At 37.7% G+C, this 15,793-nt stretch overlaps 1 protein-coding gene across 4 annotated transcripts in view; it reads right to left on the reverse strand.

Moving 5' to 3' along the window:
- Positions 1-284: 284 nt before the first annotated feature.
- The window catches only part of arid4a (AT-rich interactive domain 4A), a 129,968-nt gene continuing 114,459 nt past the window's right edge, over positions 285-15,793 (reverse strand). For 3 of the 4 annotated variants that reach the window (XM_069916895.1, XM_069916892.1, XM_069916893.1), the window contains 5 exons: positions 14,386-15,522; positions 11,392-11,496; positions 11,106-11,303; positions 7,664-7,810; positions 285-3,955 (listed from right to left, as the gene is read on the reverse strand). In XM_069916895.1, the coding sequence (XP_069772996.1) occupies positions 3,852-3,955; positions 7,664-7,810; positions 11,106-11,303; positions 11,392-11,496; positions 14,386-15,522 (1,691 nt within the window). In that variant the 3' untranslated portion in view covers positions 285-3,851. Of the gene's footprint in view, positions 3,956-7,663; positions 7,811-10,038; positions 10,152-11,105; positions 11,304-11,391; positions 11,497-14,385; positions 15,523-15,793 lie in introns of those variants that run through there. The other variant, XM_069916894.1, reaches the window with a different exon arrangement.

Raw genomic sequence — 15,793 nt, forward strand, 5'->3', positions numbered from 1 at the left:
GACATCTCTCCCACTCCCCTCCCTGCAGCCTACCTTGTAAGCTTCTTTCGTCTAAGATTCAGTTTTTGTCTCCAATCCAACACGGTGTCTCGGTTTCTCTGAGCACAGATGCTGCTTGACCGGTTGACTATTTCAAGCATTTTCTGCTTTCGAATAAAATTTATAATCTTGGATTTTCTCAGTAAATGAACTTAAGGGCAAATATCTTTTTGCCTGACATTTAAACCTATTGTTAATCTGTTTTTAATCCATTCACACATAACACAATCTTCTTAGCTCAAAAATTAAAATACCAGGTGACTATTTATATGACACAGCCAGAAATTCAAAAGTGTTCAGAATTACAGGTATCCAACATCTACACATCTAATGTACAAATATTTTGTAGTACCTGTGCAAGAATACAAGTTCACTGATTCAGGTTATGAAACAACTAAGCCATTAATTGTTGCTCTTTTAAAATATTTCAGCATGCATTAAACTTGAAAGATTTTTTTTTAAGCTTTCCTGGTTTTCAAAAATCCCAGTTCTAACATAGCAAGATCACACAGCAAATATTTAGTTTACTGAACACAGCAATAGGAGGGTGTTTGATGTTAAGTTGAGATCACTTGGGAAAATTTCTCACAAATTATTATTAGTCTGATTCTAACCTCACCAACTCTCCACAGATATTTCTAGAAAAAATATTTCCAGCAAAGCACTGGAAGTATGTTTGAACAATTATTCAGGCCAACAACCTGTACCACGTACATATCAAAGTTCTTAAGTGTACTGAATCAAATCCAAGTTTTATGTGGCAACTTCAACTGAGAGCGACAGTTACACAGCACAGAAATAAGACATTAGGCCAGACCCTGTCCATGCCAACCAACTTGTGAACTTGAACAAGTCCTCTTTACCCATGTTTTGTCCTTTACCCACTATACCCCGACTATCCCACAATACTCTCCACAGCCAACTTCCCAAAATACAACATCTCACTTGTCCAAATTAAATTCTATCTTCCATTTCTTCGCCCATTTCCCAAGTTGATCTAGTTCCTAATCTTATACAAATTTTCTTCATTATCCACCGTACCATTAATTTTGGTGTCATCCACAACCTTACTAGCTATATTAACTACCTTGTCATCCAAATTTTACAATAACAAACAACAGTGGACCCTGCACTGATCCACGTGGCACATCACTGGTCAGATGGTTCCAATCAGAAACAGAAAACTCAAATGAAACGATCTCCTTTCACCAAGCCAATTTTGAATCAATTGGCTAACTCGCCCATGATCCCATGTGATCAAATCTCCTGGACTATCATCATTGAGACAACATCCACCTCACTGCCCTCATCGATCTTCATCATCTCATCCAAAAACTCAAGTCACATTTGTGAGACAGTTTCCTACATGATATATCCCTAATCTGTCCTCACCTTTACAAATACATGTACAGTAGACCCTATCCTTCAGAATCCCCTTCAGTCATTTACCCATAATTAATGTTAAGCTCACAAGTCTGTTGATTTCTGATTTGTCTTTGAAGTCTTTCTTAAATAAAGGCACGTTATTAGCCCCCCTCTAGTCACTTGCTACGCCACGCACAGCCAATACTGATGCTAATAGCTCAGCCAGGACCCTGCAATATGCTAGGCTCCTTGGATTTATCCACCTTCATATTGCCAGCACTTTTGTAATGTGGATATTTTACAAGATATCACTATTTCCCATAATTCCTTAGCTTCCATGATCTTCTCCACAGTTAAACACAGATGAGGAATGGATCAAGGCTAGCACGCTGAACAAAAATTCAAAATCAGGAAGTGATAAACTGATGATGTGAATATTTACATTTCAAAGTTGGTTTGTGCCACATTTCCTGATTGATATTTCATCTCAATCACAACTAACTCACAAATAGATTAGCTACGACATGCTACTTGAGTTGTTGCAAAACAATATTTATCTGAGCAGTTAAGGCTCAGAAATAGACTGGCAGGCTACTCTCAGCTCAGAAATGGTGGATTATACAGAAATCCTGGTCACAAAATGTGACAATAATAAATTCAAAGGCTTCTTAAAACTTGGCCTTTATTAAACTCTGTACGGAGCTCCATTTTATTTCACATTACAATACACCAGCTTTGCAAGTGGAGAGAAAAAAAATTGCTCTGCTTTTAAAAAGTTAAGCCATTGTCAAATTATTCTCTTCCATTATGTGTGGAAGAAAACAATCCATTGTAATATCTACTACAATTTCACACTGTCAAGAAATACAAAAGAAATCTCAAACATAAAATGAATGGACATTGATTTGTTTGCAGTTCTATGAAATACTATTACAATCCACCTCAGGCCAACTGCTGTTCTGAACCACAGTATCATAATATACAAACAGTCTAGAGCATTCACACTATTACTCTACAGTATATTAAACATTGGGAAGGGACACCGATTCCTTACAATGTACAGTACGCATGGATAAAAATTGATAAAATAATCACATCTGTACACAATACATGTGCAAACTGTGTCTTTAAATACATGGTTCTGGAAGAGTTGATATATACAAAATATGCAATGGAGTCACCATGGCTATATCCATGGCCTGGAAATACTACACAGCCACCTAATGGTAACTGTCATTCTTTGTAGTCGTTGTACAATATTTTCTTCCCCAAGTTTAATTTAAGATGGTAGACAACTTAGCATAGTTTTAAAGGTTAGACCAATCAACTTTGTTTAAAGGGGCAAATAATATACATTTTACCATTAGGCAGTGTGACCACAAAGCTAGCCAGCTGAACTCTATAGATACGTAATTCAGGAAAGCACTCCTGCTTTTGAAATGACTGAAATTGTAATTCAAGATTTGTAACATCTTGTAAATTAAAGCGAACAAACCTGGAAAAACGAACCAAGTCTGAAAATATTTTTCTTTCTTGTTTTAAAAATACATAAAAAATACAAGTATTATGTCCATTGCCTTGTCTGAATAAATATACTTCACAAGTTGCAAGATAATACATTTTTTTTTATTTTACACAAAACTCTTCAGGTCTAGAAATTTTGTTAAATAACTTCATTGTTGTGATATATTTGAAACTTTTTTGTAATAAAATAAAAACTCTGCAATTACATATAAAAAGAGACAAAATAGTCTTGCTACAGAAATTAGTCCACTGAAAACCAACTTCTCCGATGACTGTAAACATTACAAAATTTAAATAAGAAATCTCATTTGCATAACTGTGCTAAAAATCCAACAGCAAAATAGCGGAAGACTTTTTCATTACAGTTTCAGTTTTCAATACACTAAATTTCCTGTAACAATCTATTTTGTCCCATTTCCAAATTACACAAAATAGGGCACTCTGCTCACCGTGTACTTTGGCAGTTCAACATAGCTAATGCTCCCACAACTAAGAATGAACTGGAACTACTAACCCAACATATGAACTGAGCTGACTGGGCTCATAATAGGCACCTTCTGTTCCATTACCAACAAAGCTATTTTTCTGTTGCAGTTATTGTTGTTTGTCTTCAGAGAAGGCAGTCACATTCATTTCATTCAATCACCGAGAGGCTTCCGCAAAGTGCCATTTCATGTAATAGAGTGGACAGTAGTCATCAGTGAAGCATGTCTCATCTCCAAATTACATTCAACTCCGTGCCTTGCAGTGCTAAAGGAACTGGAAGTTAACCAGAGTGGGAAACTTTTGCTTAAATCCTACTGGTAATGCACAGGTTCGATCAGCTGAGTGCTTCCTATGCTAATGTTCCAGGGTTTTTAGCACTTGTGTCATGGCAGCAGGCTGCTGGGGTAAGGACAGGGAAGGGTGTAGGGGGCACATCATCACCTGCACTCTACTGCCACACTGTTTTGGGCTGGTGAAGAGGAAGTGGGACTCATTCCAGTTTCTGAAGAAGCAGAGGATGTACCTGGAGCTGCAGGTGTCACTATGAAAAGAAGAGTATTTCAATTAATTATGGATTTATGCAAAACACATTGAAGAAGTGTCACTACTTTATTCAAATATTACAAATGTTCAACCTTGTATTAAGCCAAATTGTTCATTAATTGGAAGCAGCATTTAAAACAAGGTGGATGATCTTGTTGGAGTTGGAAGGTACAATGCTGTGGCTATTACTGAATCATGGCTAAAGGATGGATTTCATGGGAACTAAACATCCAAGGATACACAGTGTATCGCATGGATAGGCAGGTAGGTCAAGGGGTGGCATGGCTCTGCTGGTAAGCAACAATATTAATTTTTTGGAAAGATGGAGCACATGATCAGAAAAGGTAGAATCCTTATGGGTTGAGTTAAGTAATGCCCCCAAACAGCAGCTGGGATATGGATTGCAAATTGCAACAAAAGAGATAAGATTTGTCAGAAGAACAATGTTACGATAATCATAAGGGATTTTAACATGAAAGTAGATTGAGAAAAATCAGGTTGGTTCAAGACCTCAGGAGGGATAGTTTGAGGAATGCCCACAGGATAGCTTTTTGGAGCAGCTTGATGATGAGCCCAACAGGGGATCGGTTGTTCGAGATTGGGTGCTGTGTAATAAACCAAAGGTGATTAGAGACCTTAAGGTAAAGGAACCCTCAGAAGGCAGTGATCAAAATACAATTGAGTTCACTTCGAAATTTGAAAAGGAAAGGATGGAGTCCGATGTGCTGGTATTTCAGTCAAGTAAAGGAAATTAGTCACATGAAAGAGGAACTGCCCCAAAGTAGACTGGAAAAACACACTAGTGGGGAAGATCAGCAATGGCTGGAGTTTATGTGCAAAATGAGGAAAGTGCTGAACAGGTACATTACCAAAAGGGAAAAAAAATTGTGAATGGAAAAATGAGACAAGGGAAATTAAAATTAAAGTAAAAGCAAAAGGGCGACAGACAAGAAAAAGAAATCAATGGGAAAATAGGATTGGGAAACTTTTAAAAACATGAAGACAACTAAGAAGGTGATTAGGAAAAAAAAAGATGAATTATTAAAGGAGATTAGCAAGAAATATCAAAGAGGATACTAAAAGCATTTTAAATATATAAAGAGTAAAATATTGACCAAAGTAGACATAGGACCATCAGAAAATGACGTTGGAGAAATTGTAATGGAAGGATATGGCAGAGGAACTGAAAAAATATTTTGGATCAGTCTCCATTGTGGAAGCCATTAGTAGAAAACTGAACTCTCATTGCTCTCTCGGAAGAGAAGTGAATGCAGATAAGATCACGACAGAGAAGATGCTTTGGGAAGCTAAATGGTCTAAGGGTAGATATCTCCCAAACGGGATGGAATGCAACCTCAGGTTCTAAAACAGGAAGTGGAGAGATTATGGAGGGATTGGTAATAATCATCCATGAATCAGTCCGGTGTACTGAAGGATCGCAGGTGTCACTCCGCTATTTAAGGGAGCAAGGCAGCAGAAAGGAAATTATAGACCTGTTACCCTGATGTCAGTGGTTGGGAAGCTGTTGGGAGTCGATTATCAAGGATGAGATTATGGAATAACTGGATGTGCATGAAAAGATAGGGCCAAGTCAGCATGGTTTCCTTAAAGTAAAAATTATGCATGACAAAGCCATTGCAATTTTTTGACAAGTAGCATCAATAGGAAATGAAGCAGATGTTGTGTATTTGGACTTTCAAAAGGCCTTTGACAAAGCTGCTAAACAAGATGAGTGCCCATGGAATTACAGGAAGGATGGTCGAGCATTGGCTAGTCAGCAGGAAACAGAGTAGAAATAAAGGGACCCTATTCTAGTTGGCTACCAGTTACCAGTAGTGTTCCACAGGGGTTGAGGCCACTTCTTTTTACATTATATATAAATGATTTGGATTATGGAAGAGATAGCTTTGTGTCTAAATTTGTAGAGGATATCAAAATTGGTGAATGGGGAGGTGGTGCTGAGGAAACCGAAAGGCTGCAGAGATTTGGATAGATTAGGAAAATAGACAAAGAGATGGCAGATGAAATACAATGTTGGAAAGTATATGGTCATGCACTTTGGTTGAAGAAATAGATGGACAGATTATTATTGAGAGGAGGAGAAAATTCAAAATTCAACTAGGGAGTCCTCGTGCAGGATACTCTAAAGGTTGACGTCCGGTTGAGTCGGTGGTGAAGAAGGCAAATGCAAAGCTGGCATTCATTTTTAGAGGGATGGCATTCAAGAACAGATTCAAGTTGAGACTCTATAAAGCACTGGTGAGACCTCACTTGGAGTACTCTGTACAGGTTTGGGGGCCATATTTGAGAAAAGATGTACCAATGTTAGAGAGGGTTCAGAGAAGATTTACTAGAATGTTATCAGGAATGAAAGGCTTAGTATATTAGGAACAATTGTTGGCTCTTGGACTGTACTCATTGGAGTACAGAAGGATGAGGGGGACCTCAGAGACACTTTGAATGCTGAAAGGCCTGGACAGAGCAGATGTGATAAGTATGTTTCCCATGGTAGGAGATTCTCAGACAAGAGGGTGTAATTTCAGGATAAAAGGGCATAAATTTGAAACAAAGATGAAAAAAAATTTCTTTAGTCAGAGAGTTGTGGAAGTCTGTGAAAGCGAAGTTGTTGGGTGTATTTAAGGCAGAGATTGACAGGTATTTGATTGCACAGGGAATCAAGGGAATGAGTGGTTCATGATTAGAATGGCAGAGTTGACTCGATGGGCTAATGGGCCTACTTCTGCTCCTGTATCTTATGATCTTGTGAATTACCAGCACATCTTGTGGGCCATCAAATGAAAACCACAAGGTCTTCTGGACAATGGAAAGGCTTTACAAGTTAGGATGTGGAATCATTCATCTCTATACTAGAGAGTCATCATATAATCATGAATATTTAAAACTTGGTGGAAGGAACAAGGAATCATACATTTGTATCAGAAGGCAATTTTGGAGATAACAGCTATGAAAATGAGGAGAAAACTACAAAAGGAACACAAACAGATAAGAAAATATGCAAAACAATGAGAAATATGCATGGACAACTATTTTAGACAGAGAAAACACAAAATAGAAAATAGCTAAAGACTGAAAACTATCAAGGAGCAGCAAGCTATAAAAATGTAACTACATATGCATAGTGCATGAATGAAAAACTTGCTTTTTAAGAGATTGTTCAGGGGATGTAGTGATGCTTCACTTGTACATAGCCATGGCCTGACCCCATCTGGTTTCTGGCATTCAGTTTGGTCGAATACCAAAGCAAGAATATATTAGCCTAGGAAGGGCTGCAGAATGCATCAACAATTATTAAACTGGAGTTTCATAGGGGAGATTTATATTTGCTTTACATAAACTTGGCTTCCTCGCTATCCTCCTTCATGCTGACCTAATATATTTGTTAAAATTATAAGAGGATTGATATGTTCATAAAACCTTGGGAGATAAGTTTTCCCACACCAAGAGTAGCAATCTAAAATCTGGATCTCTAAAACCCAAAAAGTTGTGGAACAGGATGAATTTTTTTTTGTTTAAATCAAAGTTATTGAAAAATTAATTGCATTGAATAAATATTTCAAATAAACAGTGTGATTGAATGATATCAATTTGAAAGGTTTAGTGGCTTACTCTTGTTCATTCCTAAGCAGAATTAATCATAAACATTGTTATTCAAGATGTTATGAACATCAATTATATTGAACATTACCTTCTCTCTCTTTCTTTTTTAACCGCTTTCTTCTCCTGTCTATGGATGCTACTTCAGATTTTAAAGACATGTAGTATTTTCTGATCTCCTGTAGCTTGTCTTGTAGGAAAGCAATCCGTTCAGCACTTGTTAAATTGTTAAGGTCGGCTGGGGGGAAAAATAGCAAATATATGCAGACAAATTAAAATCATTCCACAACGACATTGTATCAGTAAAATGAACAAAATAGCAATCTCATATTGGATGTGGATTGCATGTTTATCTTTATTAAAGGAGACTAATTTTCAGGAGAGCAGTACAATGTCTGACTTCTAAAGACATTTTTCCCCATCATTAGTTATGACTGCACTTTAAGATAGTACAAGGGCAGACATGACTAACAAATAGTTTTGATATACTTTATTGTGTGACTAGATTGAAGCCCATCTTAAAATTGTAGCATACTTGGCAATGATGAATGAAATGGACAGCATGGTTCCATCTGAAGCAGGTTCAAATACATTTGAGACACAACAATCACATTTGACACTGTTTGCCACCTGAATGCTTGCTGTTTCAGCATGCTATCTTTGTATTTTGTGCTCAAAGATAGCCAATTATCACCCAACATCAATATTTAATAATTTTGCATCATTAATAAAGTTTTCCCCTCTTCCTTCCAAAATTAGCAATTTACCGTAGTTTCCACTTTCTTGGTTTCTCACTCAATTTGTTTATACACCATCACAGATTTGTTACATTGTCCTCAAAACTTAACATTCTAATAATTTATAATTTGATAGTATATTAATTCTCCTCATTAGTCATTAATATAAATTCTTTACATTGAAACTCAATGATCTTTCAAAAATAGACATTACAATTCTTATTCTTCACTTCTTTGTTACAGATAAGGAAACAATTTTGTAGTTAATCTTCATTTAAAGTTTTAAATTAATTTAGAGTAACAGCACGTTAATAAACCCTTCTGGGCCACAGACCCAGGCTGCCCAAATGTACCTATGTGGCCAATTTGCCTATTATCCCCATACGTTTTTGGAATATGGGAGGAAACCCGAGCATCCAAAGGAAACCCACACAGACACGTAGTAAATGTACAAACTACTTACAGACAGCACCAGATTCAAACCCGGGTCGCTGGCACTGTAATACCACCATGCCACCTTAATCCAGTATCAACTTGGCCACATAAATAATGTGACAAAAAATTTATTAACTGCATTGCATCTGAATACCAATTTTGTTAAATATCAGGCCAAATTCCAAATAGAAGGCAACTAACAGGTGAAGACTTAATCTTGCAGACTTCAATCCACTATCAATTACAGATCCTGCACATTTCCTATACTCATTTCAAGGGCTTGATCCACATCAGGGAAATAACATCAACCATTTGCTATTTATACTGTTTATCCTCTTTCTTATGAAGCAATCCCTCAAGATCTTGCACTTGCTTTCCCTCCAGTTTTGTGTGTTCTGAGGTGACTGATGAAGTCAACATGAGAACCACAGACATGATCATTTCTGGGCAGACAGGTGGGTAGCTAAGAAAAGAAATGGTCCTTCCACCATTTATACAGGGATACTGTGTGCTCCCAATGGACAGAATAGAGGTTCTCAATTCATCCCAATACCTTCTTCTCCACTTAAGCCCTTAATTCCCAGGAGTCTGTGATGATGCATCTTTTCAAAGAGGTTTTGAGCAGTCTTCATTCCATCCATCCCATAATCTCTTCCCATAATAGAACTCTAAACCCCCACATTACAGGAGAAATGTTTTCATGGAAATTGGGAATTTTTTGGTAACGTAAAGCCATGTCACCTGCAAATGTCAGGAACAGTGATGAAAGAAGGTGTTTATTTATTTCCACATAAATTGTTTGAGAGCAAATTTTATTCTGTTTCTCAGATTTTGGGAGGTGATTTATGAATTCTGCAAGGGCAATTTTTTCATGAGCCAAATAGTCATTATGCCTGTTTGCCTGGGAAAAGACTTATGCTGGTCAAAATGACTTCAGACACAAGAGAGCAACTGCAACTTTGGCCTCAATGCTGCTATGTTGCCTTGCAACAGGACACTGATGCTGCTTTACTCATACTTAGTCATTTAAACTACCATAAAAACACTGACCATTTCTGACACTCTCAGATGCCCTAGTGCACCCACATCACAGACAACTTGGGAATCATTGATACATTTAAATGAATCGCAGAAGGTTGGTTTGCTGGTGCAGCAGGCTATCAAGAAGGCAAATGGAATGTTGGCTTTCATTGCTAGGGGGATTGAATTTAAGAGCAGGAAGGTTAAGCTGTAACTGTACAAGGTACTGGTGAGGCTACATCTGGAGTATTTCATGCAGTTCTGGTCTCCTTACTTGAGGAAGGATGTACTGGCTTTGGAGGCGATGCAGAGGAAGTTCACCAGGTTGATTCCAGGGATGAAGGGTTGGCCTATGAGGAGAGATCGAGTCGTCTGGGACTGTACTCGCTGGAATTTAGAAGAATGAGAGGGAATCTTATAGAAACATATAAAATTATGAAAGGCATAGATAAGATTGATTTAGGCACGTTGTTTCCATTGGTGGAAGAGACCAGAACTAAGGAACATAGCCTCAAGATTCAGGGTAGTAAATTTAGGACAGAGATGAAAAGGGACTGCTTTTCCCAGAGGGTGGTGAATCTATAGAATTTGCTGCCCATTGAAGCAGTGGAAGCAATCTCAGAAAAATATTTAAGACAAGGTTGGATAGATTTCTACATAGTAAGTGAATTAAGTGATATGGGGGAAAAGGCAGGAAGGTGTAGATTAGTCTATCATCAGATCAACCACAATCCCACTGAATTGCGGAGCAGGATCGACAGGCCAGATGGCCAACTCCTGCTCCCATTTCTTAATTTCTTAAATATTCCATTACGAAGTAATGATATTGAAAAAACTGTTCCTCTCAAGCAAAATTTTCTGGTCTTTAGAGACTTCTATTCTAAATTTTACACCAGAAATTCTTTTTTATTTTATGAAAATCCTTTCAATCATCAATTCAGTCTAGTTATTAAAGCAGCTTGTTACATTCAATAATATAGTGGTGGGAATCTTATATAAAAGTGTTTAGACAAGTACCTTAAACATTGAGTTTCAGGAATGATTCAAAAACAAATATTCTGTTTTTCACTCATATGTAGTACTCAAAAATATTAGATGCATTTGCTCTTGCACTTGGAACAATACATAAATTGTGTTAACTAATTAAACAACTAAAAACATCAGAAACAGTAAATGGCCATAGAAGATGAGAAAAACAGAACCATTTAGAAATGTAATACTTCTATCCTCTCACATCAACTTGACAGATAAGCAAATTAAACTATTTGATGCATTAAGTGAGGCTGCAGCATTCTAAATAACTGAACCTCAAATAGGCTAAAATTAATTTGTTTTTCTTACCAAGCTGAAAACTCCATTTATAGGTCCTGGGTGACGTACCATCATTTCCATTTTTTTCTTTGACCCCATCTTTATCGTTGGGAGAAGTCACTCTTGATGGAGACCTGCCAAGTTTTTGCGACTTATTTGAAGTCTTCACTGGAGTGCACTTATTGGAACTGTCTGTGACTGGTAGGTCCTCACTGTCGCTGCTGTTACCTTCAAAAATATCATTAAAAACATTAATAAAACAATTGAAATTTAAGAGTCGCAGAAAATCAATTTATGTTTCAACTTTAAAACCTACCAGTTCCATTCTTTTCATTCTTATTGGACACATTTGACCGTTTGTGACTTCGCTTCTGTTTCTTCGCAGGTATCCCATTATTGCTGTCATTTATTCTTTTCTGACCTAAGTATAATTGAAACATTTGCATGTAAATGTAAACCACAACATGGAAATATATTTACGTCATTTTGATATCGTTATCATTCACAATAGCTTATTCATTTCAGACAAATATTACATATTCACTTCATAATTACAAATCTCACTGGACAGACTCTGGAAATAAAGGAAGCTCAACAGCAAGTTCTTTTTGGAAGAACACAGGAGTAAATTTATTGATCCTTTCAAAAAGTGAAACTTCCATTTACTCTGAGAATACATAGGAAAGTATTGTAGGTTTTCCCCAATTAGTTAAAATGGAGGATATTATTTAATTTTTTAACATTACAAAAGCAACATTAGTCTTAACTAAAGTAGATAATGAATTTGAAGACTAGTCTTTCAAGCACAGGTGTGTAAAAACCAGTAACATTTAAAAGTAATTTTGATCAGAAATTAATTTTTAAATTTAAACATACAGCATAGTAAGAAGTAATCTGTTAAAAAACAAGCCACTGAATTTGATGGCATACAGGACACCCCAACGACTCCCCATCCCTCCCCATTTCAGCAGGGAATATTAAGAAAACATGTTTAAGTATATTTAGGGATAAGCATTTAATGTTATTGAAATATGTAGATGCAATAGAGCAGAAAAGAATTTGGACAAAACAGCAACTCTGACAACAGGAAAAATCTTTTTAATAATAATAATGTTGTCATTTGTAAGAGAAAACAAAAGCAGCTGAGCTAGAGCAGAAAGCATTTTATAAAAACTGCCGCTATTGGTCCCGTTGCCCTGCTCTCTCCTGGCGGACCACTGTCGGTCCCCACATTGGTCCCACTGCCCCACTCTCTACCGGCATCTGGCTAGTCCTCATGCTGGTCCCACTGCCCTGCTCTCTCTCCGGGGGGGGGGAGGGGGAGCAAGGCAGTGGAATCAATATGGGGACTGGTAGTGGGCTGTAGTGGGGAGGGGGAGTGGTGGGAGGAAGTGGGGTGGTGGGGTTAGTGTGGGGACTGACAGCTCGCCACCAACCCCCACACTGATCCCACCACCCACCAACAGCCTGCCATCTGCCCCCAACAATAGATGATGGGGATGATCACTGTCGATGTTAATCACCATTATCACCCTAATTTCTGTTTTTCACTCATATGTAGTACACAAAAATATTAGATGCATTTGCTCTTGCACTTGGAACAATACATAAATTGTGTTAACTAATTAAACAACTAAAAACATCAGAAACAGTAAATGGCCGTAGAAGACTAGAAAAACCTCTTAATCAGGTGACGTCAGCGTTTGCTTGCATCACCGGGCAGTCAGCATCTAAACATCCAGCAGTACTTCTGGTGACTGCATGACATGTCATTGCAGGGTGGGGTTCCCCCTTAAATCACAAGGTTGACGATTTAATGGGTCAATCCCCTTGCAATTAGAAAGGTGCTTCCAGCACCTTTGCCCCAGTAATCGCACCTGGGTACCAGGTGGGCTACCCAACTACTGCAATTTGAAAGGGGCTAATGTGTCAGCATCATTATGCGATTAAAAATGTTAAATTCAATAAAAGTTAATTTAGTATTTCTCCAGCTTCCTACAGGATAGAGCAAATCTGAAATTATCTTTGTGTTCTGCTTGAAGTTGTCTATCACAATCCCCTTTTTTTTTCAGGAAACAAACCTTTTGAAAAAAAATGTTGTCCAGTGTAATTTAATCATTCTCGCCTTTCCCTCCTTCTTCCAATTCTCTATGTTCTTCTTCTTCTTCCTCTGGGTTGGTCATCTGTTGTTTCCTTGTTTTCTTTTTACTCTCTTCTTTCTTGTTCTCGTTATTTTCTATGTTCTCTTCCTGTTGTTGTGTTGCAGCTGTCATTCTCAGCTGTGGAGATCGATTCCTCAGCTGGTCCCCCCTCCCATCAGTGTTTTTTTTTCATGCGCATGCGCGGTTGCGCACTTTTACTTGGCTCCGCGAGCCATTTTTGTAGTCCCGAGCTCGGGACTTCAACTGACCTTAGGGAGCGGGCTTCTCTCTCCGCGGCGGGCCTCCTCGGACAGTTAAGGCCTTCACCTTCTTCCGACGTTCTTTCTTCTTCTTTTCTTCCCGTTGCTTTTGACTTTCCTTTCTCCGCTGCCATTTTCTTCCCACCTTTACTTTCACTTTGTTTTAATTTTTATGTTTGTGCCTTTGTGTTTTATGTGGTTTTTTTAAAACTTTTCCGGAGAGGGCTGGAGTTCCCTGACTGGCCACTACTCCATCACGTGAGTCCCCTAATTTAATAATTCTCAATGCAAAATAAACCTCTCATTGCACAAATTCACAATAATAAATCCAAAGTATGAAAGTAATGTTAAGCAGAAGCTAAGTGAAGTGAAATTAAACAATCCAAAAAAGTTCCTACAAGTATACAAAATAATGATAAACCTGTAAAATATCAATGTAAATAAATTAATAAACATCTATTTACAGAACTGCACTTTGGCCTCATTAACATGGGACAATAGACAGTGTTTTCCGTGTTAAGTCTGAGAGAGGATATTGTTGGAAGTGAATACTTAGAATATTTGGGGGAAAGAACAGGATATTCATTCTCCCACAAACTTTGGCACAAACATTTGCTCACCTAGCCAATCAATATGTGGCCTGCAAAAATCCCATCAAGATTTGCACAGGTACATGGATGGGAAAGGTATGGTGGGTTATGGACTGGGTTCAGGTCAGTGGGATGAGGCAAAAAAAATAGCTCGGCACAGACTAGAAGGCCTGAAGGGGCCTGTTTCTGTGCTGTAATGTTCAATGGTTCAGTTATTGAAATTTCAAATAAAAAGACAAAACAATTACCCAAATTATCAAAAAATATATTTCAAAGCAAGCCTACAATTAATAGTGGTGAATAAATTTATGATCCCTACCTTTATCCTTGTTCTCAACCTCTTGTACCATGATGCTGCTGCTTGAGCTTGTACTGGCATCAAACCCATTGACTGACTCGGTCTCACATAATCCTTCCTGTAATTCTCCGGCAACACTGTCCACTTCAATTGTAATATCACTTTCACTTTTTATGCTGCGTACTTCATCCTGATGAACAGCCGCTGGGGAAGCAATTGGCAAAACATGTTGCATTGAAGTAGAGACAACTGCTATAACTAATTCTGGAGAATTGGACCTCGAGTTTCCTGCACCGATATCTTCACTACTGCTTTTTTCTTTCTCATCTAAGTCATCCAAATCTACCTCATGGCAAACTAAAGCTTCAGGTCCAATCGGAGGCATTGTATCTTCATCAGTTTTCAATGAAATATCCTCTTCAATTTCTAAACTGGGTGCTTCCAATTCTTGCTTAATGCTCTTGCCTGCTTCAATCTCTGAAGGAGAAATATCACCATTTTCAAGTTCTAACCTTTCAATCATTTTATATTCTTTACATTCACCAAGAAAAAGCTCCTTTTCCTCAGCATTTTCATCTTTCACAGTCGGCATTTTTTCTTCACTATCCTTTCGAAGTCTTTTATCAGGTGTTAACTGTTCTGGAGATTTTCTTTTTACTGGTTTCTTCTCTTCATCTTTAAGTTCATTTAACGACCCAATATCCATAACTGGGATTTCTTCTTCAGGTGCACTAATAATTACTAGCTGGTTTTCCTCCAAAATTTCCAAATTTACTGTATTTTGTTCACTCTCAGTTACTGCTTCTGTGTGATTCGCAACGACAGGCATATTATTTTCTGAATAAATATCACGTGTTCTCCCGCTTCTTCTTCCCTTGCCTTTTGGCGATTTGTCAATCAACTCCTTGCGTACTTCTTCTGCTTGAGATATTACTTTCTCCTCATTGCTTGTAGGTTGTATATTTTCTACCTCGTGGTTCACGGGTAAGGTCTTCGCATCATCATCGCATGGTTGTTCTTCAGCTTCATGGGTACAACTATCTTTGAGTCTCTTTCCCTCTGACTTCTCCTCTTCAACTTTTGTGGAAACACCTTCTTCTTTCACACATTTGCTTGCTGAGGCTTCCAATTCACTTTCATCTGAGGAGTTGGTGGACTCTACAATAAAAACAATATTAATTTGTTAAACTGTGAATAAAAAATAGAATATATAACGTTAAATACATCTTCACATCTGATATAGAGAAAATGTAAAGTCACGTGCTGAAATGTGTTTCATTTGGTTTGTGTACCAAAACATTATATACAAGCAAAAGAAAATCATGTGAAGTGGGCATCACACCTGGCCATGACCAAATCTGAACAATTGCCAGAAACAAATTTTCTATTTGACCCATTGGGAAGAAACACCCTCCACTGGTGGGATGTA

The sequence above is a fragment of the Narcine bancroftii genome, chromosome 2 (assembly GCF_036971445.1).
Source record: "Narcine bancroftii isolate sNarBan1 chromosome 2, sNarBan1.hap1, whole genome shotgun sequence".
Lineage (NCBI taxonomy): Eukaryota > Metazoa > Chordata > Chondrichthyes > Torpediniformes > Narcinidae > Narcine > Narcine bancroftii.